Below are 25,055 nucleotides of genomic sequence, written 5' to 3' on the forward strand. Positions count from 1 at the left end.
TGACCCTATAGCAGCAGCCTGTAGAAGCCCTGATGTCTATGGAAAGGTAAGACTGGGGTTTACAGGAAGGATGATCCTGGTGGACGCCCCAAAAATGGCGTCAGCAAGATGTTATCGATAAAGTACCCAAACATCTCCAATGGAGAGCCGGTTCCAATACCGCATCCGCCAAGAACCCTGCACCTGTAAACCATAGTCGTACCTTTCGATAGGATTATGGTGCCCACGCGCCTCGGGGCTGAACTGCGAAGCCTTGAATAGGATCGATGGCCTAAAAAAAATTAAATAAAAAAAAATGTAAATGGCCTAGAACTCGCATGATAAAAGCTTCGTTGTAGCAAGGGGTGAATAGATAGATATACAGCGTGTCGACTGTAGGAGTAAATATATATTAATAAAAGGGTACTCTCTGGATTCAGATTCAGGTATTGATCATTAAATCAGAACGCGGTAGATTGTGCACTATTATTTGAGGTAGTTTGGCGTATGCCCAAACCATACTGGATTTGCTAATAACAAAATGCTTTGTTAACCTCGTATAATAATGGTGTTCTATTCGTGTCCCTTGAATAATGTAGAACCCATACCAGCGATCTGCTGCCCTGGTCATTGGCTAGAGTTCGCAATGCGTCCTGGGATCAGCCGTCACCACTGCAGGCCTTCGGGGGAGCCGTACATACGGGCTCTCCTTGGGACAAAGGGCAGAAGCCCTTGGCCTGAGCTGGAGGCTGGCTAATTGGAGAGAGCTGCTGGGGTGGGAGGATCTCCCCTCCCCCACACCGATGGAAATGCAGCCCCCCACTTCCCACCTATTGTTGGTGGACGGCGGCCCCTGACCGTGCGCTGCGGGGACCCTCTGTCCCGAGAGGAGGAAGGGGCAGGCTGACTACAGAGCTTCCAGCGTGGAGTCTTTCAGACACGGGGGGCGAGGCAGCTTCCTTGCTCCCAGCCCTCTCTGGACCGTGGCCCATAACTCAATAAAATGCATTCTGGAGTGATTAGCCGCAGAAGCCTTCCTGGCCAGGCCTGCTCCCAAGGGGCGAGCAGGGGCTGTGGACAGGCAGCCAGTGCTTGGAAATAAAATGTCTTGCGGCAAATACCGAGCTCGGAGATTTTAACACAGAGATTGAAGGGCACCTGCAGGACACAGTAGGAAATCTATGCGATTTAAACTGTTAGCCCGTGAGCGACCAGCTGGAAATACCAGCTGACCAGTTACAAATGGTTTCAAGTGGTCCATGTCACCAGAATCTGTTCGAACATGACATCGAAATCAAATGTGACTTTCTTCAAAGAATTTGAGTAGCTGTTGTCAAAACTTGAACCAGTGAAAAAAAACTCTGCACGATTCCCACTGGTTCAAAAGAAAAGACACGCCGGACCCCAGCTGAACACTAAGAACTAAAGGCTTTCACTGCCATAACAGCCCACAGCGTCATTATATACGTAAGAGTTCCACGTTTGGAGACCCAGCATTCGGGACAAAAGAAAAACTGGTGTCAGACATGCTGCAAAAACATGGTCTTTAAAACCGTAGACTTTCGAGCGGGAAAAACATCCAAAGCGGTAGCTTCCGCATGGCAATGCCCTCATTAAACATAGGATGAACTTGGCAGATATGACCAAATAAAAAAGTGACACTATTCTTTAAGTTAGGCAATTCAATTTAGCAGTATGTCTGAGCAAGCAGCATAATATAGAAACGATATATCAGTTACATGTATGTAGGGATGTAGCACAGAAAGACAGTAGCAACAAAGAGCATTTGTGTAGTTTCATGATTATCCTTTGCGTGTTTGTAGACTAGGGGGTGGCACGAGACACTCAGGGTCGATCCAAGGTAATAGTACTTAGTACACGTATGTAGCGCACTAAAAGGGCAGAGGAGCACTGGTCGTATCGATCTGATCTCAGAAGTGTGAACGGCTGCGTAAGTCCTGCCGAGATTCCGAATTGACATTTAGGTTTACAGAACTTCGAACTGGCTTGAAACTAGCGGGTGAAGACAGCACAGCGGGTTTGTGTCATGGTTTGCAGGCGTGAGCAGATATTAGGAAGCAATGCCTCCACCGTGATCCGCACAACCCCACTCCGCAGTTAGAACAGGCTGGGTTTCGCTTGTAGCGCCTAGCAGAGGGGGGAAGGGCCGGCACAGAGCGCTTCGACCACTGCTAGCACAAACACAGCTCGTGGCCAAAGGCGGACGCAGAGCACGCGTCGCGGGGTTCCGAGAACGGAGGCCTGCTGTGACCCAAGATAACCCCCCAGAGACAGGGGTAAACAGAGGGGGTCGTGTGGACCCGAGACAACGCCCCAGAGACAGGGGTAACCAGAGGGGGGCACCCGCGTGGCCACTTCCTGATAGCCCCTTCAATCCTTGCCACCTCAAACTATCCCTGCTCTCCAGTGGGCACCCTCTGGCCTTTAGAGGGACGATACTTAGCCAATGCAAACCTATCAGGTTTGCCATTTTTTTTGCCAGTGCTATTCTTCTTCAGCCATAAGTTAAAATAAAATGCCCATGCTTAAGAGCACTGGCAAAAAAAATGAAATGATGCGCATGTATCATGGCGCATGCATTCATAGGTATCAGAACACTATGGCGGACAAGCGTGACGATGTATATGCTTGCCAACACATGCATGCACATACGGCATGAACAGTTGCATTTTTAATTCAGTGTTCCAGAATGGAGGATAGTCATCGTGAAATGGTTTAAAAAAACGTGCGTGCAAGCGCCTTACAAGGAGTGACAAGTCAGTAAACTGCAGCTGTTAGGCTCTATACAAAGAAAAAGAAAAGTACAATTGTGAAGGGGAGGGGTGGGAAAGCAACACATGCACTCCCATGAAGAGCAAACATTAAAAGAAAAGTAGATCCCGGAAAGTTGATAATGGAAGGACAAGTACTCCAATAAAAAAGAAATGCTCCAGTAGGGGGCCAAACACAAGAAGAAGAAAAGCCATCAAATAAGAAACAAGCAAATGAGAGTGACAAAAAGCCACCCAATGGAATGCAATGGGCTTACCGCAAGCCCAGTGCAAGTACTGTTATTGTCCAAAATAGGTAATCAACACCCAACATCTAAAAGTTGTCTGTAGGCGAGATCCAGCATGAGAGTTGAAGGCATGTCACTGTAAAGTACATGCTTTACCTCCACAGGAGTGCAATGAAGGTGACCACCTACGCACAACTGGAATATAGCACACTGCATGCAAGTCTTCCCAACATCTGCTAAGACATTGGAAGGGGCCAGCAAACAGATGTCTTCGGGACAGGGCGGCTGAGAGCATCTAGTGATATCAGCAATATAATGGGCTTTGTTGCTTTCCTACAGTATTTAACCACACCCGCCAGGCTCATCAATGAACCATATTGTTGATGGGCAAATTTAGAAACATCACAGTCTCAGCGGACTTCACATCTTTCATTTTGAGAAATACTCTATTACGTTGAAAAACTAACAACCGACCATCAAATTCACAAAGGCCCTGACAACTGGGACTTAAGCAGTCTGCGACATCAACGTATATCCTTCACAACAACATCCTTGCTGCTTTTCCTTCCGCACTGAGGTTGTTGCGGCGACAGTCAAGGTGACACTGTTACCACTCAACATTAACACCATTTGCACACAGAAAGAGACACAAACCCCAAAACTACTATTCGGTTCTCAGTCCTCTCGGCGCTTACACACACTCATCCGAGAGGCATAATGCAGTGCTATTCAATTCACTGCTAATTTAATCTGTCTCTGGCCCTAATGAGAACGCCTTTACAGGTTTAAATATATGTACATTTCCTCCACTGAATGATGTACAAGAAATCTCATCTACGTATTTCCTGAGTTCTGTGCTCGTCACATTGAGCCTCACTTAGGGGCCTGTCGCCTATCTAAACCCCCAATGGCTCGGACTGATCTGCGTGTCATTCAATGGTACCTAAATGTTTCTGCCTCTCTGGGGCTATAGACTTCCCAATTTTGTGCCACAAGGGCCAGAGCCATGCCAGATTTTCACAGCAATTACAGACTATGCAAGTAATTCCCATTTAGATTACTTGATGGAAATGTATCAAGTGGATATCCTGAACATCTGCCATGGCTTGGAGTACAGCCAAACAACGTCGGACAAACGTTCTCAACAGTTCTCATCCCTTCCCTGGCTGCAGGCTCCTTTGTTCTGACAAGCGGGAAATTCACCTGCCGCACAGAGGAGCTTACAACTAACTACAGGGTTTCATCCTTTAGCATAAGAGTTCTCGTCTTCTAAAGAATGGCCCTAATCAGGTACTTGTGGGAAAAGGATCTTGAACAAAGGTGTTTGTTCTTCGTCCTAATAGGCATTAAATTAAAAGGATTTCCTCTTTAATGCAGGCGAAAGAGGAGCTTGGACACTCATAATCACCAGCCTCTGCAAAGATCTTCGGATTGCAGGCTAAATTACATCATCCGCTTATGTGAAATTAAATAGGCACAACAACAAAAAAGAACCAAAATAAAATGCTCAACAGCTTGGATTCATGACAAAGTAGTATATTGTATTCACAAGCGAGGGATTTTGTGACAATAATTATGGGAAACACGGATTCCCCAAACCAATTATCAATGTTATTTTAATTTTAGAAGGGGGAATGCAATATTTGTTAATCCTTTTTCTCCTGTCTTCACCAGGTCTAAGTAAGCCTTGTTTGTCTATCTTCCCTAATGCTTTTCTAGCAACACACAAACGCGCAGATACTTTGGACCCAATTCTGCATAATTACATGGGGTTGTGCTGCATAATACCTAAAACAGAAAAATACAAACTTTGATCGGCTTTGTTTAACTCACTTTGCACTCCACTCAATATTCAACCTAATACAGAGGTGTGTTTGATCCACGAGAAAGAAGCGAATTATAAAGACATTTTATAATGCATAGTTACAGATAATATTCATATTAGATATTATGAAAAGTGTGGGTAGTGAGAGGCTTTCCAAATAACATTTTTCTTTCAAAATTGCAAAAGGGGGAGTTTAGAACAATTCGGGTTAAGGCCGATCTCGTTTGTGCAATGCATGCTAGAGGAGTGACAACACAAGACGTATGGGGGCTCTTCACACAGGCATTCTATATAAAAAAAAAATTAAAGGCGTTTACACAAAGCTGTTGGCCTGAGTTTGCTTACATGTATTCTGTATACTCGGCCTAACGTCACCGCCTCCCCGAAAAACACACACAAGTGAGCAAGCTCATCAACAGCTATACATTCTATACAGTCCATTCCCTATACTTGCAAAGAGTGAAGGTAAACTATCGAGGGCTTTGTGGTGTGAGCCAGTCCATCTCACCAGGTAATAATGGGTGTCCTGGGACCCGCCCTTCCGTTTCTTCTCTAATAATACAGGAAGCAGGAGGAATCCGACCGGTAGGGCTGGACAGAGGCCACAGATGACCCCGCAATAAAACAATTACAAGAGCTACCTGTAGTTTACAAAGTGCACTTCAAAGGGAGCAGGCCGCCATTACAGAGAGTTAGAGAAAAGACGCCCCCTAGGCTGTCTGCGTGTGGGTGCCATGCAGAAAAGCTTAGTGCTCAGAGACAACATCTCCAACACCCCCAGACAACACGGCTTAAAGAAACACGGCGGGGAATGTGCCCTGTTCGGTCCTAGACAATAAACTGCAGCCTCGGAGGACTTGTGAACCAAGTGGCTGCGACACTGCCAGTGGCATAGATAACGTGACGTGTATAGCGCAATAGAGTCACCCGAACCACCTCCAGGCATTTCCTGGTAACTGGAGAAGACAGTTAGGCTAGATGTGACCACAGTGGGTACCATGAAGGCACTCTTGTGTAAAGGGACCTATGGCTGGAGCCATCTTAAAGGGTCCAATGATAATAAGCACCCTGTATGAGTGGGACCCCACCTTCCAAGTCACCGCAGTAGTCCACCCGGTGGTCCACACCTACATGTATTGTGCATCAGCCCCTCCACCGTCTGCTCCACAGGGCAACCCCGACAACAGCAAACTATACGCCGCAAGCCGATGAGCAGCAAGTTCTACATGTAACACAACCTACTCTGCATGTCCTTCCCAGCCTGCTCTTCATGGTGACGTCTACCAGTCTACTCTATGAAGGACTACTCACCACAAGAGTTTCCCTACAGCACGCTCCAAGTGGAGGTCCTAATGATGTCTTCCCCACTAGTGATTGCACTATAAGGGCTCATCCCCACCCTGGTGCCTGTAAAATACTATCTCTGCTATAGATGCACCCTCTAACGTGCCACCTCAAAACTTCAATCCCCGCCGCGGCCTCGTCTAAATTCCCATCATCACCAAAGACTGCTCTAAACTTATATCCCCACCTCAGCTTCAGCTAAACTTCCATCCGTGCCACAGATTCCTATAAACTTCCATCCTGTCACAGTTTTATCCCCGTCTCAGTCATCTCTAAACTTCCATCCCCACCACAGCCTCCTCAAACTTCCATCCCCACCACAGCCTCCTCTAAACTGCCATCTCTGCCACAGCCTCCTTTACACTTTCACCACAGCCTCCTATAAGCTTCCACTGCTGACGGAGCCTCCTCTACACCTTCAGCCCAACGCAACTTCCCTTGGTCCCTGGCTCAAATGTGATCCAGCTCAGTGCTAAATAAAAATACACCTCCATCCGCAAATGTCTTCGGTAGCCATGTGAAACAAGCTTCTAAACTTAGCCTATTTTCCTGTGTGCAGGTGTCCCATCGCTAATACTAACAACCAGCTCTTCACTCATGAGACACGTTGCATCTCAGCACAGATATCTAAGACTTAACAAGAGTAAGTCTGTGCTCTCCTATCCTCACTCATCTACAGAGCAATGACTAACACTGGCAGCCAGCTGCCAATACTCACACAGGTGTGCGAGATGCTTCTGCTCTCAACATAGGACCACATCACAGTCATTGAACTTACACACAGGTCTTGAGGTAGCACTCACGACCTCACCCACGAGAGCAAGGCTCTACTCAGCACAGTTTCAACATTTTCCACAAAAGTATTTGTGGGCTTTGGGTCACATGGATAAAGTCAAATAGTGTGGCCAGAGAAATATGTGTGGTTACCAAACAAATTAAATAAATACCGTTTGACTTAGCAGAACTAGGGTGGAAAGGTGTAGGTGCTAGTAACATCACAGGAATAAACTAGTTGATAGTTAAAAGATGTATTTTCGTCTCCTGGAATACAACATAGGCTCTTCTGGGCGGCTGTGCACCAGTCAAAACACAATTAAGGGGAGTAGGCACTTTACCTCACCTCGTCTTGTACAACACCCTACGGCACTACAAACTTCTCACATGTAAAGACAAACAAAATGCATTCCCCCCACCAAAGTTACATGAATAAAAAGTGTTGTCACTTTCATAATATGTGATGCCGCAGGCATTGTAACACTTTGAGAAACCAGACAAGGAGACCAATTCACCTATGCACAGGCAACATCAAAGCGTGTGCTAAGTACACTAATCCACCTGTCCAAAAGGTTGAGCACCCATCAGCTGAATATTGATTGTTCTGTCAACCATCCAACGGAACTAACAAGGACAGAATGCTACGTAACTGGTTCGCAAATTGAGAGAGCTCTGAAAAGCACATGCAATACTCCCAGACAAGCAGGCCAAGCGAAATTACACCCTGACAAAGAGGTCAGTGACAAGTAAATGCAGGAAGCGGCTACAGTCACCTCCATCTTGGCGTTGACACAGACCTTGTTGTTCCAGCACAATCTTTGAGCTCCTCTGGTTTATCAGTAGATCGCCAGCATTTCGCTAATTTGTGTCTTCCTAACAGATAAAAAGAAAGCCTTACCTCCATCGCCAGTGCTGCTGTCTGCTGGTCATAGTGATTGAGAAGATTGGGCATGAAGGTGGTGTTGTATGGCAGGTCCTGGCACATCCGCAAGGTGATGGGTTCACAGGCGAAGAGGGAGTGTCCCAGGGCGTGACCAACAACGGTCAGTGGCCAGAGCCAGAAGAGCCACAGGATGCCCATCTTTCTATACATGCTGCCTGTAGACGGGGTTGCCAGACGACGTTGATGTCCTCATGAGGAATGCTTGTGTCTTGGCTGTAGAGAGCCGCCTGGGGCCCACAAGGTCAGAAGAATATAGATGGTGCCATCTGATGAGATCCATTTGTGATCAACTTCCAGTGATGTAGATACTCTTTTGTCTCATCTTCTTGACCCCGCATTGTTGCCGGGTGAAGAAATATTTATTTTGAATAAGTGTATTCCAAAAGAGGCCAACTCCTATGACTATCAACCGCTCCAATGATTTTTTTCTGAAAAAAAGAAAAAGGAATCAAAATGCCGTACTAGGTAGAAAGATAGTATTTGTATTTTCTATGATGGCTATTCGCCTCCTACTTGCTAAGCGGAGGGTGGTATTGCGATGGATGAGGGGCCCACTTCCACAACTTGCAGAATGGCATACAGACATGTTGTATTGTAATACTCAAGCCGATACATATTATGAATTTCTACCCCCCAGAAATCGTCCCAGGAACTACTAGGGTCCATACCAAACTTACTTGTTAAGTAACGCTAACGGGACAACATCACAGTCACAGATCGCCACTGAGGTGGTATTGTCACCTGAGGCAGGAACATAGACGATGGAAGACCATGGGTGGAGGTTGGTGTACACTACTTGAGTTTCACGTACCAATCAGCCACCCCCACCACTACATTGGTTAGTAGAGCGACGATTTGTAACAGCATGAGATACTGCTTGTACCAATGATAGGATTATATTCAAGATATTCCCTGTACACCAGAATTCTTCCCTTGAGTACAAATGTATTTGTAGGATTTTGTGATCTGATATAACGAACTACCTGTCCGTGCCAAACTTGTGTTTATTGAGTTGTATGCTTTTGGTTTTAATGCTGAAAACAATAAAAACGAAATAATTTTTTTCAATTTTTATTAACATTTTCCATGAAATTTTCACCGCGTTACTCTGCAATTAGCCCCTTCCTTTGCACTTCCATTTTCTGCACACAAGTAAACTGGAGTGCTGGGAGATCATCAAATTTGAGCAAGAACGCAATGTGCACAGAGAGTGAAATCTTAAACTGGGTCTCCAAGGTCAACAGTCTACTGGTTAAACTACTAGCCAACACCTCATCTCATCATGATAAAAGTTTTAGTTTAAAGGCTTCCCAATGAAGCACTATCATTTTTAGGAATTGGTCAACAAGGCCCAAGCAAAGTATTTTACATAACGAATAAAACAGGATTCTATAACGAGTAGCCCGAAAGCTACTGGTGGATCTCCAGCTACCTATCAGTTGATCTCCTATGTGCTGCCCACCCAGCCTACTAAATGGGAAGCTTTTGCTTGGTTGAATGAATATATGGAAGCATTGAAAAGCACACAGTTGAGACAAAAATGTGTGCATTTTCAGAACTCATGAGCTGACGTTTTGGAGAAAAGAATTTACATTTCAAAAATATATTTAAAGCAGATATTTCTACGATAGATCATGGAGTGCTCTGGTGGCTTATTATTAATATTATTACCTAGGGGCAAGGGACATTGCATCTTTAACTGTTAAGTATTACCATTATAGAGGCATTGCACATAGAACACGACGTTTTACATTACAGTTGGCAACCATGCCTGATGCATCAAAGTAATCACTGCTGGTAATCTTGCATATGGCATCTATTCATATAACCTAGCCGGATGTGGTCGCATTTACAACACTAATAATACTAGTAGCTCTGGATCATTCTCATTGATCACAAGTAGTTCTAGTTTGGAGACCCCTGGAATAAAACAACAATAACCCTGCTGACGATTGTTCAGTGATAAGTGAATGCTGCTTTTGAATGAATAGCTCTTGAAGCCAGACCAGGCTTTGGAAGGAGAAAAACAGCAGCCAATAAAAATAAATCGTACGTTAATAGGGAAGACACAGGTGGGAAAGAAACCGACGTAGAAAACAAAAGGAAAATTCATAAAGGAAAACAACACAACAGAAAATAAACAAGTGGAAAGTAAATGGCAAAGAGAAAGAGGGGAAGAACAACATGGAAGACAGACAATGTATGCACAAGAGGACTGCAAAGAAAAAATTAAACAAAGATTGCTTTCTGTGTACAACGCATGTATGATCTAAATAATTTACTGTATGATGATTTGTTATAATTTAAGATGTAATGTAGCTCCTCATGTCCCCCTATGACAGCAAACGGCATGAGTCGACTTGGAAACATTCCACTAAATCTCAGGTATGTTTATATGTCAATATCCATTTGGTTATATCAAATATTTTAAATGTAATCTTACTAAACTAAGTGTGCCTAAAATCTTGAGGCATTGTTGAGTTCATACACGTAGTGATGTGTGGCCTTATGGTGAGGTAAAACTGCAAGGTATACACTCAACAACTTTTGGTGCTGCCATTTCCCGAGTACAGTAATACTTTCTCTAATAGGGGCTGCTTGTAATACGGCCCCTAGTAGACAATATTTCTCATGTAGATTATCTACAAAGTGAAAAATCTGCAAGATAAAAGTTGGCCACACACGTGCATTTGTACGATTAACTTTTTTCCTCCACAGGTGAAACATTTCTCCCTCTGGATAAAACCTTTACCCTGTAACCAAATGAATTACAGAAATGTACTGGTTGTTACAGGGTGGGAAGAATCCTACAGAACGTCTGTAAATGCCCACAAACTTCAGAGTTGTGGGTGTCTTTTGCATTCTACCCATGAAAAAACTCACCAGGTCACACACGTACCCCTAACGTGCACCCCAAAAACTTTTACAGCATAGCAAGTGCACTTTATGATTTTCAAATGTATTATTGTGAGAATCAGGAGTGCTGTAATTAGGTCTGCCTTGACAGCACAGCTATCTGTATGACCCATTGTGATTAGATCTTTAAACATATGCAAAGAGAGGGCGTTGGCTGTGATCAGAGTACTGGTTCTCTTTCGCCTTTTGCCATTGGTTGGCTGCTGTATCATTCTCATTCCTATTGAGTGTTTGTATTGCAATGCATGAGGGGCTATTTTAAATGTTAAAATTATTCTAATAATCACGCATTCAAATATTTCTCTCTTAGATGTATTGTATAATTAAAGCAGTCATTTTATTTTACAGGAGTGTATGTTAACATTTCCAGCAATAGAAAAAACCTAAACCTATTTTGGCCAAGGGGCACTGGTGTCACTGGCCTGCATATCACAATCGATGCTGCTAGGAAGAAATTATCCACAACAAATATGCGCCTGTCTCCATCTGTTTGTCATGTAAACAAAACGGACATTTCCGCAGACTGGTGACAGAGCTACCATCAAAGAAGCTCATTAGCTTTGACATGTAGAACCCTTGATACACATCTACAACTGGTTTGTTGAGTCCCAAGGCCCCAGACCAGTGCATGTTATCCTGCTCCACTGCTGCAAAGACTCTCACGTGCACCAGAAAGGACCTAGTATAACAAGCTAAAAAAGACCGTAGAATTACAAGATGACACCAGGCCATTAGGACACAACGTTGAAAGTCATGGGCTTTCATTTAAAGTGTGTGCATTGTAGAAACAAAGGCCTTGGTTTTCTGGACCCAACTCACTGGATATCAATTCCAGGACTCAACAACTGGAGTGCAGTGACCAGAAGCCATCAGGCCATCCTGCTTTGTCCTGCAGTCACAGCAAGAGATGCGACTTGTCCCACAGATGGGAGATGTTTACTGTGACATCTGATGTAAGAAGAAAGGAATTAAGCTTTTAACAAGCTCGGGGTATTTAATAAATCAGACTTGTTCAACAAGCAAAGTCTTGCAATAATTAACAATACATCACCTCATCGACGAGCACGGCACCACAATCTGGGGAATGTTTGAACTGACAATCCGGTAAGCAAACTGGAAAATGTTGACATGATGGGCGGTTGACCGACGGAGCAGTTCGGTAGCAATTATAAGTCCATAGAAATAGTTTACCGCTTGCTAAGCTCACAAAGATAAACCCAGTTAAGTGCACCATAAACACACGATGCGTTTCGGCCTCAGGGGGCCTTGTTTTCAAAATAAAAATAAACTGTAAATATGCGTTTAAGCATTTACTTAGACTAATAAATACTCGTGACCTTCTCCAAATACAGACTGTGCACCCAGCGTACTTACTCCAGGGACATACGAATTCCAGCCGTGACTCTCAGTACATGGGAAGCAGCTTGTCCAGTCTCAGCTCAGCCCAGGGTCGGCGGCCTGGGCCCATCCCGAGGAGAGGTAAAACTCCAAGGGCCACGGGTGCTGTTGTCATATTAAAGTCAAACTACACCGATCGCCGCATGTCTCATTCGTTGGACGGGCGTCTTACACCTTAGGAACAAGTCTACCAGCCTCGCGGTATCACGGGCCCCAACAGAATGCCACAGCCATGGGAAAATCACGTCGACGTTTGTTAAAACAATAATACGTTTAGTAAACCTCTAAAGACCAAACACTTATTGTCACTAAGGTGGCGTCACGCCGATTATAACCAAGTTTCTAATTTAGGCGAGTTAACGTCACTTTACAAATCACCAACTCTTTCTCGGGATGCTACGTTTGGAGACATGAAACTGTGCATCTCAGATACTACACCCCAAGACAAACCGCGGCTCATCGGTACACCTTAAATCAGAGCGGCGGGGTGCAAATCAGTAGACATGAAAGGGTCAGGGCAGTCCGCCGCGAATGTGCATTACATTACGCCTGCCTTCACAATATGCACAAACCCTCCCAATCCTCCATGTGTCTCCCACCCTCCCCACCAACCAATGGTGCATACAAACCATGGAAAAATCGTAGTCTGGCCACAATACAACTCATCTACAGCATATGGAAATATGCCGAGTTTCAGATGTGAAATGGGGGTGTTAATGCAAGTAGAGGGAATGTCCCACGGTCGGTGCACCCCGGTACCACTGCACCTGCTGTACTGGTAACTACACCGCTGCCAGAACCAGATTATCTAATAGCACACAGAGACCCTGGCTAACAAGCTAGACGTGAATACATGGGTTCATGTCAACACACAGGCGTCACCTCCAGGGCATCAACACGCATGCTATCCTGCTCCCCATTACTGCATTTGTAAAATGTCAAATTCGGGTGGAGTGACGTACCCCACGCCCCCGTAGTGAGGTGCGTCTGACGAGGCCTCGAACCTAGTGGTGATAACCAATGGTTCCGAAGGGTGAGGTAATGACAATAAGGTGTCACTGGTGATGGCATATGACCCTACCGATGGAAGCATCGCAAACTCCACGTGACCCTAACGGCTGGATATAAATAAAATACTAGTGTGTGTGTGATTACAGAATATTATAATGTGTGTTATAATACCTGTAGCTAGTGGGGATGGCATTAACATATATGACTGTGGTTACTATGTTTACTATACAGGCCCCAGTGCACCTCTATGTAATAATGCTATAAGGACCGCTGGGTGCCTGGATATGATGATGGTGATAATGTGTCCTGGATCATAAAACATGGACCCGCCATCACATAAATAATATATGGGCCGCTCTGAATGTGACACGGGGATTCCGGACAAGAGCATCATAAGGACCAGTGATTAATAATACAGCGATGCAAGCCTTTCAATAACAGGGGACCTCGGTGAGATGATATTTAAGGGGCCTGGCGTGGTCCGTGCGGCTGCTGCTGCGATGCACGGGCCCGGGTGGAGGGGGTCCGTGCTCAGGCCACAGCCGCGGCGCTTCCAGAGAGGACTAACAACGCCGCGGCGGGGGGCGCAGGGGTCTGTGACTGCAGGGAGGGTGATACCAACCCCACGAGGCTCGCGCCGCGCACCAGCCAGCCAGCCACCCACCCCCCGCCGCTGGAGGGCCCCCACCCACCCCCGGCAGCGGCACTCACCCCGCGCCGCGGTCCTCGCACCCACCGCCGCTCCGCTCTTTCCAATGCTGTTCGGCTATCGCGGACACGGCTCATCCAGCAGCAGGACCAGGACGCAGCCAGGGGCGGGCCTCCGAGGGGGCGGAGCCGGGTGTAAACACCAAGCAAAGCCCTGTGCGGCGTTCAGAGGGAGGCCTCCATGCTTCAGAGGAATGGAGGCGGCAGTCTGGGCGTGCGTAAACACCTCCACCAATCACCGGAGGGCTCGTGCATGCGGGTTCAGATTTGGCTCCACCCATTGGTCTGACAGCCTTTTGTTGCCGTCGCTTGAACCCGCCCACTTGCGTCTGGAGCGACGCTGCAGCTCTCAGGTGTAAAGATGCACTCTTTTCAGGGGCGGTAGAGGGCGCGCGCGGCCGTAACATGTACGTCACAGCTGCTGATCTGGGTGACGACACTTGTCATAAAGGCAGTGCGTAAAAAAAACAAAGAGGGCGGCTCAAGGGAAGACCAATCAGAGGATAGATTGGTGTTGCCCCGAGAGATAGAACAGCGGTGTAAAGGGAGCTAGCCTATGAATTCTTTTGCCGTGTTGCGGGCTCGATGTGGGCGGGGCTTGGTTTCCGTGGTGACAGCACAACACGCCTCGCGATCTCCCTTTCTTTCCACCCCTTTGCCTTATTTTTAAAGGGATACGCAAGGGGAGATCTAATAAGGTAAGGATGCTCCTGTCATTCAAAATGAAAGTAAATAAAAGTGCATGCAGACCTGTGTCCCGCTATTGCAGTTTGCCCTCACCTGCACGTGCAGACGCATTATACTGCCCTGCAGATGCAGCTGGGAGTTTCGATTGCTGCTTAATGCTTGATTGAGTATTCAAGGGAGGCAGGAGGTGTGCCGAGCAATGTGTAGGCCTATTGCATGGCATGTGTGCCCTTTACAAAAATTCTGTAAGGGCTTTTAGGAAGAATATCTGTGTGTTTAAGCTATAACTGTGAAATGCTATTGCTCTGCACTGAACCAGGTGCAAAGGTAAGGAGGACAACATAGCAGTGCCACTTCATTATTAAACTGCATTTATTAATTATTAAACTGCATTTATTAATTATTAAACTGCATTTATTAAGCGTGTAGCTACCATGAGGCATCCCAGCACTAGCAGCAGAGACAGGATGAATGAATGAAAGAACATTTCTATAGCGCATGGCTACCCGCGGGCATCCCAGCGCTTACTATAGCGCCCTTTGAGCATAGAGCAGATCAAGGAAAGAGAAAAGTTTTAAGCTGTTTCCTGAAGTTTAGATAGTTAGGTTCCGGACGTAGGTATTAGGGAAGACAGGAAGAACTAAATGGTTTATAGGTTGGCATTTCGGAACAACCAAGTTTTGAGGAGGTTTCGAAAAAGAAGATGGCCAGACTCTGCGCGAAGATGTAACGGAAGGGTGTTCCAGAGTTTAGCTGTACTGTAGGAAAAGGACCTGCCGCCACATCTTACCCTTTTAGTTTTAGGGATTGCGGCTAAGTTTATGTTAGTCGAGCGAAGGCATTTCCTGGGGTTGTAGAAAGTAATGAAAGAGCCATTGATTAAAGAGCCCTTCCTCTATAAAATCTTGGCACACAGCAAGTGATGCACTCCCTTCTGTATTTTTCAGTGTTGTCACAGAAACACGGGCGCCAGTGGCATTTAGCAACACTTAGACAATAACCTACTACGAACACTGCTTAATCATATATAAAGCTGTTCTGTGTTCACATTGTCTGGTTACACCTTTTGGGCAATACATAACATTAATTTTATAGGCGGTTGTACTAGGGCTCAAATGCAGACCTTAATTCGTGCTGGTGGTTTATGGGGCTTGGCACCATCACTAAATTTTGCAACCCCGGCACGTATGACAGCGCCATGTGGTGGCGATGTTTGTCTATTTTATGATGAACACAACAGGTGTTTAATAATTCCATATTCATTAAAAATGACTAATATGTGACACCCAAAGCTGTAAGACTAGCATGGGTGGCAGGTATTAGTAATGTTTAATGAATATTAAAAGTCTGAATTGTCAGACTGATAGGTGTGTGATGGCTAGTATGAATTAATGAGGATTGAGGAATTCTTTATTTGTGTGGTTACTTAAAACCATTACAAAATACAACGTTAAAAACATTTGAAGGTCGGAAAATAAAATATATGTGCAGGACATTCTTACAGTCAATTTTATTTTCTTATTTTATTTAAAACATTCAACATAGGGATTTTGAGGCTGAAAGTGCCCCGATGTGAGTCAGTTGTTCAGTGATGGCCAGACCGCCGGGACGGTAACCCTGATATTTTAGGGGCTGCTGGGCTGTCCACCACACTCAGCTTGTGGAGACTTGTTCTTCAATGTTGTACGGGTGTGGTAAACAAATTTCCCAAAGTTATCCATGTGCTTACAATGTCCAAAGTGTACAGCTATTGGACAGCCTCCTTTGCTGTGCGGGTGCCCAGTTGGAGATAAATGGGTCTGAGATGGATTCTGCAAACTAGCCGCAAGTCAGGGCAGCAAAGTAAGATGTGTGCCAGGGACTCTCTTTTGTAATTGCAGAGGCGCCACTCCTTAATGCGCAGCAGTGCTTTCCCAGTTGGATATAATTCTTTTAGGGAGAGTGGATGTAGTCTGTCTGCTAGGGTCCGATGTAGAGCTTGTCTCCCCACGGGCTGTGTGAGGTGGGGCTTGTGGCTAAGCAGTATGTGAGGAAGACTTTGGGTTTCATGAAAATCTCTGGCTGCCAATGATTCCATGTCCAGATTGCGAGAACGTAAGCATAGCTGCTTTTTTATTGTTGTTTTAATGATAGCATAGTTGATTATGCTAGGGTCCCAGTTCTCTGTCGCAAGTTGCAGAAGATCTTTGGCTGTAGCAAGGCAGGCAGACCAAGGATTACTTGGTTGTAGGAAAATTAATTTTATGACAGTCTTCATGGTGTTCTCTGGAGCCGCAGTTGTTAGATAAAAGTATTTAGTCAGTGCAGAGAGCTCTTCTAGTTTTTGATGGTTAAGATTGAATTCCAGGCGAATCAAGATGTTCCTAGTACAGGCTGGTAAAGGAAACATCTTTTTATATGTTGTGCAAAGTATTTTTTCCAAGTCTTGCACGAACCTCCCTGTAAATGCCTGTTGCGTGTAGTTAAAGACCGGTAGTAATTTAGCCCTCAATACTCTTTGAATGGCCGTAGTTGTTGGACTATCTAACATGGCATATCATTTACAGAGGACATAGGTGACCATCTTGCCTTCCTGCCGCAGTTTGTGGAGGTAGGCCTGTGGACGTCTCGTTTTACTAAACCAGGCCCCAAAGTAGGTATAGGTTTGTACACAGTCCATTGTAGTGTAGTTCCTATTATCCCAATAGGCTCTGCGCATTGGAATAATATCTTCAATAGTATAGACCTAGGGCAGAGGTTAACTAGGTCTTCTACCGACGATATTAGACTTAAAGTTTTGTGTTTGCCAGCTAGCTCAGAGTTCACTAGAAACTTTCTCGAATAGGCAAGGAGGATTTTAACCTCCCTGGATAGACAAGAAGGGATTTAGTTTCTGACAACCATAGAACATGACAACTTTGCTCTCCCCTAATCAAGAGTGTATCTCTAGAGTCGTGTGAAAACAATAGACAACTTATTTTACTCAGTCAGTACGTGCATTCTTAGTTTCACCAGTTTGTAGAGAAATAAGAGATGGGCGTGGTTCAATAAAAGATGTTATTTATTGATCAGTCTCTTTTCTCATACAAGAGAAATGAATCACTATTATTGCAATACTTGTAGTTAAGTAAAGTGCATACAGTAGAGACAGAATTATAAAATAATACTGTAAAAGCATTTATATGGTTTCTGAGCCATATGATACTTTAAAATGGATAAAATAGATACATACATATATACATTTGACTAATCGTACTCAACTGGTGCTTCTAACCACGCCTACCCCAATGTACCTGACCTAAGCCTAATACGTGGGCGGGAGTAGATAAGTAGCAGTTTAAGTTAAGTTGGTTTTGCCAAGGGACTGACTCGAGAATTCTCTGCAAGGGGTTATTCAGTTCTGTACCTGAGATCTAGAATGATGGAGGGCTGGTATCTCTTATCCCAGGTCTTGATATTCCAGCTGCCTGCGAGGGCTGCTTGGAAGCGCCGGAGCTGGATTTCTCGGCAGGAGAAAGGCAGCGTCTCGTTCTCAGCGCGTCAGGAAGGCGGGGCAGCGTCTGTGGGCTTCGCTCTCTGCTGGGCTCCTCAGCACGTCTTGCTGCTCCGATCTCGTCACCACCGCATGTGTTTGCTTAAGGCAATGTCGGTAATATTTATACCTGAAAGGTGCCGAGATTGACGTAAGGATGGACATATATACTTCAATAAGGATGTCATATGAACGGGCTCGTTCGCACATTCTTTTGCTGAAGTTCTCGGTGAAATCAAAACAATGGCTATGGGAATTTCCCAGGTCGCTGAAGGTTTGATTTGTTTTGAGAACTCCGTATGCCTTATCAGGGGCTGGAGGAATATCGCTTGTCTAATTAGATGGCATGCGTTATGACCTAATCAGATAACGCGCTTCTGTGCCGTGGTTTGGCTTAATCAGATAACGTTTTTTGCACCGTTGGATGGCTGCTAGTTAATTATTAACCAAACCAGGGTCAGGAATAGGGGAATCGATACAGTACCTATAGGAATACATCACACCCACTCCACGTAGACTATGTCCATATTTACAAATCTAGGCATAGTGAATATCAGTAGCATTTGTGTATACCGTACCACCCCAAAAATACATTTATATGCATTCCGGAAATTGGATTTTTCATAGAATATATGAAACACAACCACATATACTGTCACGTATACTATATGCACAAGCTGTCTAATAATGCTAAACATATAACGCATATTTCTAAATTCAGCATCAATAAACGCGAAAATTACACATGAAATGGCTCTAAATACAGAAAAAAAATGCGAGACCATTTCATCACAATCATAAATTTATGTATAACAGTGCTAGCATAGCGAATGTCTTGTGACTACCTAAAAATAGAAATTTAGTTCTCTAAGAATAACGTCTACTTTAAGCAGAAGATAAGTGTCCCAAAAATCGTAAATATTTTGGAATTGGGGAAAAGTTCTTGCAGTCTGAAAAAATGATGAGAGAATTTTTCATATCGCTTTTCTTTAAAAAGTTGAAGGCCAAATTCAGCATGTAGCGAACTCCGAGTGCCAATTTGCTCAAAGTTATTCCTGCTGTTCTGGTGAAAACATCATATCATTTAGACTGTTGAAAAAACTGTCAACAGCTTCTTGCGTAAGTTCCACTAATTCGGAAAAAGTTGTTACCATGCATTCATGAGCTTGAGCATGATTGCCTCCATTGATGTTTTGATCAGCATAGCTGACTGAAGGTCGTACCTGATCGATGCTGCTTTCATCTTGTACTTCACTACACCTCAATCGTAGTGGTGAAGACTCCACGAATGCCGTCATCAGGATTGGTAGCCGCTGGGGACAGCACAATGCATGAGCCGTTACCGGACCCAACAAGGTATCTGCGTCCATTGGCACATCCGATAGTAGTGCCAGACAGGTGTCCAACACGCATTCTTCGCCGCATAGCAAGCATCTAAATACAGGCATAACACAATTTTGCCACATTGGTCTAAATGAAAGAAACCAAGGCCCAGATGTAGGTAAAATAGATTTACCGATTTTTAATTACCGAATCCTACCGATTCGGTAATTAAAAATCGGTAAATCTAAGGGGTGGATATGTAGGAACATCCAGATGTTCCTTTTACCGAATCGGTAAATATCTGTATTTACCGATTCGGTAAATACCGACCGGTAATGCCCCATTCATTCCTATGGGCTTTGAAGCCCATAGGAATGAATGGGGCATTACCGGTCGGTATTTACCGAATCGGTAAATACCGATTTTGACAAGGGTGCAGGGGGTGTCACTTTGACACCCTCTAGCACCCCCAAAAAAGATTCGGGGGCCATGTGGCAGGCATACCTGCCCTAAGGGCAGGTCTGCCTGTCATATGGCACAGGTGTGCATGCACACATGTGCATGCACACCGAAATCGGTTTTTTACCATGAAGTTGGATTTCATGGTAAAATACCGATTCTGTAAGGCTTGTGGGACTCAGAAGAGTCCCACCTACATATCAAAAATACCGAATAGGTATAAATACCGATTCGGTATTTTACAGATTCGGTAAAGTTACCGATCGGTAAATTTACCGAATCTGTAAAATTCTGGGCCCTACATACCATTTACTAAATACCGGTCGGTAACGGCCGAAAATACCGATTTTCGGCCGTTACCGACCGACCTACATCGGGCCCTAAGTCATGTTCAGGTCTCTAAGCCGGGATAGTCCAAGGATTTTAGTTACCCGGTCCCGGTAGCCAATGGCTAGGATCATTTCTTCCCTTGTCGCAGGTGTTTTGTCTGTGACACGGTTTGCCATAGCGAAATAACAGGATCAAAAATAGAATACCCGCTACTAGTCCTAAAAGGAGAGGAAGTCCGCCAAAAATGGAATGGACAAAGTCTGGAAAAATACCCAGGATCGCTTTGAATGGAGTTAAAGCACCCGAAAACACTGCTTTAAATACACTGGAGATACCAGTGGTATCAGAAATATTTAAGATTTCGTTCAGTATTTCTGCGAAATGTATGGGGGAATTAGTTGATAACAATGAATGAATCTCTTCTGTTGTCCTTGCAACTTGGAGATCATACGTTTCTTTTGATGACGTGAGCCTCGTCGGCGTCTGTAGGAGCACAGTTTTCATTCTGCTTAGAGTATCTATTCGAATAGAAGCAATTTTCAAATCGGGCCATAACCTTGCCTCCCTGTCTGCAGAGTCGCTGGGGAACAATACATGTTTACAGCACATGACCTTCCTAGTCACATTTATGAGATAAGGTTTTCCGGGCAGCAAACTACAACATCTGCGATCTACAATTAGAATGTAACTCCCGTTCGAGAGTCTCCTAAAGAATGGTTCTATTCGTGTTGCAGGTGTGCCTAGCTAGTAACATGAAAGGTTATTTGAAGTCCCTTCACAGGCTCCGTGCAAACTAATACCCTGACACAGAAGTGTACCGCTCAGTGATCTTGCACAATTATCGCCACTGAGAAACACTTTCTGGCCTTTATTGCTGACACATTCGTGTGTATAGGGCAAGTTCCATATTGACTTAATGTATCCTTTACCCAACCTTTCATACTGGCCTGCCGGTATATATTTTTGGCAGAATTGAAACTGGAAAGTAGTTATCGGAATATTTATTATTCCATGTATTATCCATTCAATGACAGGTCGTTCTGACATTGTCAATGGTAATCTCTCAAGTTTTTCAATGCTCAGAATTGTATAGTCAGCACCCTTCTGTGCCAAACTGATTTGTTTATCAGTGAGATTAAAGATATTAAATAATGACGTTGTGTTGATTAAACGCCAAAGGCACATAGCCAGAACGCAAATTTTGTAACGTCCAGCCAAGCTGTACAATAGAACGCAATTGGGACTGACCGTGTTGTAACATCAGTAAGTCTTGCGATATTATATCGATTGCTGAAGACACAATGCTGTCCAGAGAATATATTCTGGAGGACAGAGTCATTAACCCATTGTCCACCACAGAAAGTGATTTTTCCAAATTAATACGGTCAATTTCCCGTATTTTTTCTGCTGTCTCAATTTGAGTTACTTTCCAAATTTCGTTATAAGCTGCATATATAGAGGCCGCTATGAAACGTTTTTGACGCTGTTTGCGTGGTCCCAATATGAAATCACGCAAGTCAGCACCTTCTGTAAGTAAAGTTAGGTGTTGCTTAATTTCAGCCAGTGTGGACGTTTGTAGCCATTGAAGGCAGAGCTTGCCCACGCTGTAGGTTGTTACTATCCCTGGATGTTGTCTTTGGGAATATCTAGGGTCTGGCCTAGTCAATGTGAACCCCTGTTCTTTGTTCAGGAATCTGTCTTGACAGTTATTTGTATCTGTGGGCCAGATCAACCATTTTTTCCATTCAGGATGTGTTCTGTTTTGGTTTAATATATGGTGTACGTCTATCTCAACATCTATAGAGCTATTACTGTTCACTGTTGGCTTTGGAATAGACGGTTTGTTCAAATCTTTGATTTTGGCTAAGCCAAGACAGGTAGTTTGTTGAATAGTGTTGTTCAAAAATATAATTTGTTCTGGGATCATGCAGGCTCTAAACAATGATTCTATACCTTGTACTTGCCAATCTCTTGTACCCCAAACAGTTTTTGCTTCAATATTATTGTTCCAGAAATCAAACCCAAATGTATTCATTTGTTCAAAGAATGAATCGGAATATATCAATTTTGTGTTTGTAAGCATGGTCTTCATACCTGTCTTATTTGACAATTTGAAATAAAATGTGTCTGCATTACTTGTGTTAAACCCTGAAAAGTATGAATATTTATCATAAAATGTTTTTGAGCTATCTTTTGGAGGAGTAGCACAATGCTCCCATTGGTTATAATTTAAAACATTTCTAGGTTGAGCAGATTTATGTAGATTATGGTTACCATAATGGTTGTAGCAGAACATCTGATCATAATTAGACGAACCCTGCAAATAATCATGTTCTGTGAATTTAGCAGACATAACAAGATCAGACATCATATCATTGATACTTTCAAAGTCCCAATCATCTGCAAATGAGCTTGGTTTTACAAAGTCACTCAATGAGATCTTGAATTGGTGAGGATACTTCAGGATTTCAACCGGACCATAGATTTCATAATCAGTTTTGTCCCATGCTACACCGCCTGGTATAGGATTGGCTGTGAAGTTTACTGAAGAAAGTTCTCTTTTCTCGATGTGTGAAGATGTGTGTGGTTTAAGGACCAAGTTGATTTTCTGGCTTGCTGTGTCCATTTTAGCATATTTCCCCTCAATGAAATGTCCCAAACATAGTACTAGGATGAGCCAAAGAATGAGGATAAATGCACCGAATGCCACCCAAAATTCAATCCATGGAGAGATCAGATAGGTTTCTTTCAGCTGTTGAAAAAGTTCCTTAGCTTTGTCTTTAAAAGTTTTTGTTGATGGCTGTTTCTTTGCTTCACTCAGGTCTTCAGATGAATCATCGAAGTTGATGAAGTAGCCGGATGCTGTTCTGTCAATTGTTCCAATTGTTTTTGGATTTTGCTTTGTTTCATTAGCAAAGTCTGCAGTTGCATCATCATAGGTTGTTGTTTCTTGATGAAAAGTTTTAATTTGGGTTTTAAGAGGTTCAAGTTCCATTGCTTTGTTGCATAGTCCTTGTTGATTCACTGTAGATTTCCCAAATGTGATCAGTCTTCCATTTTGAGCCTCTGTATTCGTAGCAAACATTGGTGTTCTGCTACTTCTTGGGAGTCCACTTGGCCTACTGTTTGTTATCGGCCACATGATTGTGGTTTAACCAGGTCGATGGATACAACTCGGTTCTCCTTTTTACCAGCAAGGGGCGGTAGTACTACTGATCTTGTCCCGTTGACAGACAAGACAGGAACTGCTTTTCTGTAAGAAGGCCCAAATTCCTTCTTTACCGCGATCTTTTCTCTGACTAGATCCCCGACTTTTGGAATCCAGACAGGCCTTGCTGGGACAGGTGGTTTCTCTTCAGTGGTTGTTGGCTGTTGTTTCAGTTTTATGTTGCTCAGGTCTTTTCTTGTTTCATTTAAGTCCTGCAAAATAGCCAAACGATCTTTGATATCAAAGCTTTTGTCTTTAACCACTGAAGTCTGACTATCAAGATCTTGGATTATCATTCTAGTCCCGAACAATAGTTCATACGGACTGAACCCTTTCAGAGAATTCCTTGGCAGGTTATTTAGACTGCGTTGGACACTTATTAGATGTTTGACCCACCCAGTACCCGAACCTAATACCTTTTTCCCTTATAGATTGCTTTATGTCTCGGTTTTTTCTTTACACCATCCCGTATCCCTCAGGAAGGAAGTGAGAAGAGTCCCGCTATGCTATGCTCATTTGGCCATGCTTCCCCATAAGCTTGAGGGCTAAAGGGAATACATTAATCAAAACGTAGCATGCTCCTAGCGTATATGCCATTCTAGACTCGCAAATCTTTGTATAACAGTCCAGACGTCAGCCGAGCGCTGGGGTCTACATTATAAGTGAAAATTAATCTTTTTATGTTAATATAACGATTTTTCGTGATGGGTACTTTCTTATTGTTGTTCTTTTTCTGGAGTGAAGTGCCATGGTAATAGTCCTCCTCGCTCGCAACTGCGATCTCTATTGCAGTCTGGGCAGTTTTTTACAAAAATGTGATGATGCAGGCTCATGCCTGGCCACCAGTACACTGATTGTAATTCATCCAGAGAATCTTTTAGTTTAAGGTGTCTGAGACCCTCACCCATATGTGCGTCTGCTATTAACAAGCCTCTCCTGTCCGTGTTTGGAATCACTCTATCCCCCACTCCAGGGATTCGAGCAAAAGGAACGGAGTTTGCATCGATTATGTATGTATAATTGAGTGGATAATTGATCGGTAGCGCCGAGCAGTCGCCTTTTGATGACGTTTTCACCGCCAGCACAGTTTCACCGTCAATGTGTTTTTCTGTATGCTTTTTTGTAGCTACGGAAGCCGGTTTAGTTGCTACCGCTGTGGCTGTCTCCGCCAATGAATTCCCTGCAACGTGAACGCCATCACGCTGATGACTCAGTGAATGTATCACGTGAGTTTTTGGTAGTTCTTTCTGTAAAAGAACTACTTGTTCCCAAAGCACTTTTTGCTTTATTGTTGCACCTGTGTCATCTTTGTAATCGTTTTGAATCCATTTCTTCAAATCGTTATTGTATGTTTTGACGCAGTAATACGAATCGCACACAATAAGTGTCGGGAATTCGCGATCGGCATTATCTAGCGCCATTTTTAATAAAATTATTTCCGTTTGTTGTTCTGAATTATTTTCCACTGAGTGTGTTTTTGTAAGTAGAGGTCTTAATTTACCTCCGCGCCACACTTCTTTTACAATTTCGCATGTGGCCTTGTAAGCCAGCTCTCCCCAAACTGAGGGTTGAGCATGCCCGTCTGTATGTATTACACAGGCGTACTGTCGTAAAGGCAGA

The 25,055-nt window shown here is 44.0% G+C and overlaps 1 protein-coding gene across 1 annotated transcript in view; it reads right to left on the reverse strand.

The window, feature by feature from the left end:
* FZD3 (frizzled class receptor 3) overlaps nt 1–14,068 on the reverse strand; it is a 172,341-nt gene extending 158,273 nt beyond the window's left edge. The window contains exons 1-2 of the mRNA XM_078649903.1: nt 13,921–14,068; nt 7,840–8,312 (exon numbers count right to left, since the gene is read on the reverse strand). Coding sequence (XP_078506029.1) covers nt 7,840–8,034 — 195 coding nt within the window. The 5' untranslated portion in view covers nt 8,035–8,312; nt 13,921–14,068. The remainder of the gene's footprint in view (nt 1–7,839; nt 8,313–13,920) is intronic.
* Nucleotides 14,069–25,055: the final 10,987 nt, after the last annotated feature.

Source organism: Lissotriton helveticus, chromosome 6 (assembly GCF_964261635.1).
Source record: "Lissotriton helveticus chromosome 6, aLisHel1.1, whole genome shotgun sequence".
Lineage (NCBI taxonomy): Eukaryota > Metazoa > Chordata > Amphibia > Caudata > Salamandridae > Lissotriton > Lissotriton helveticus.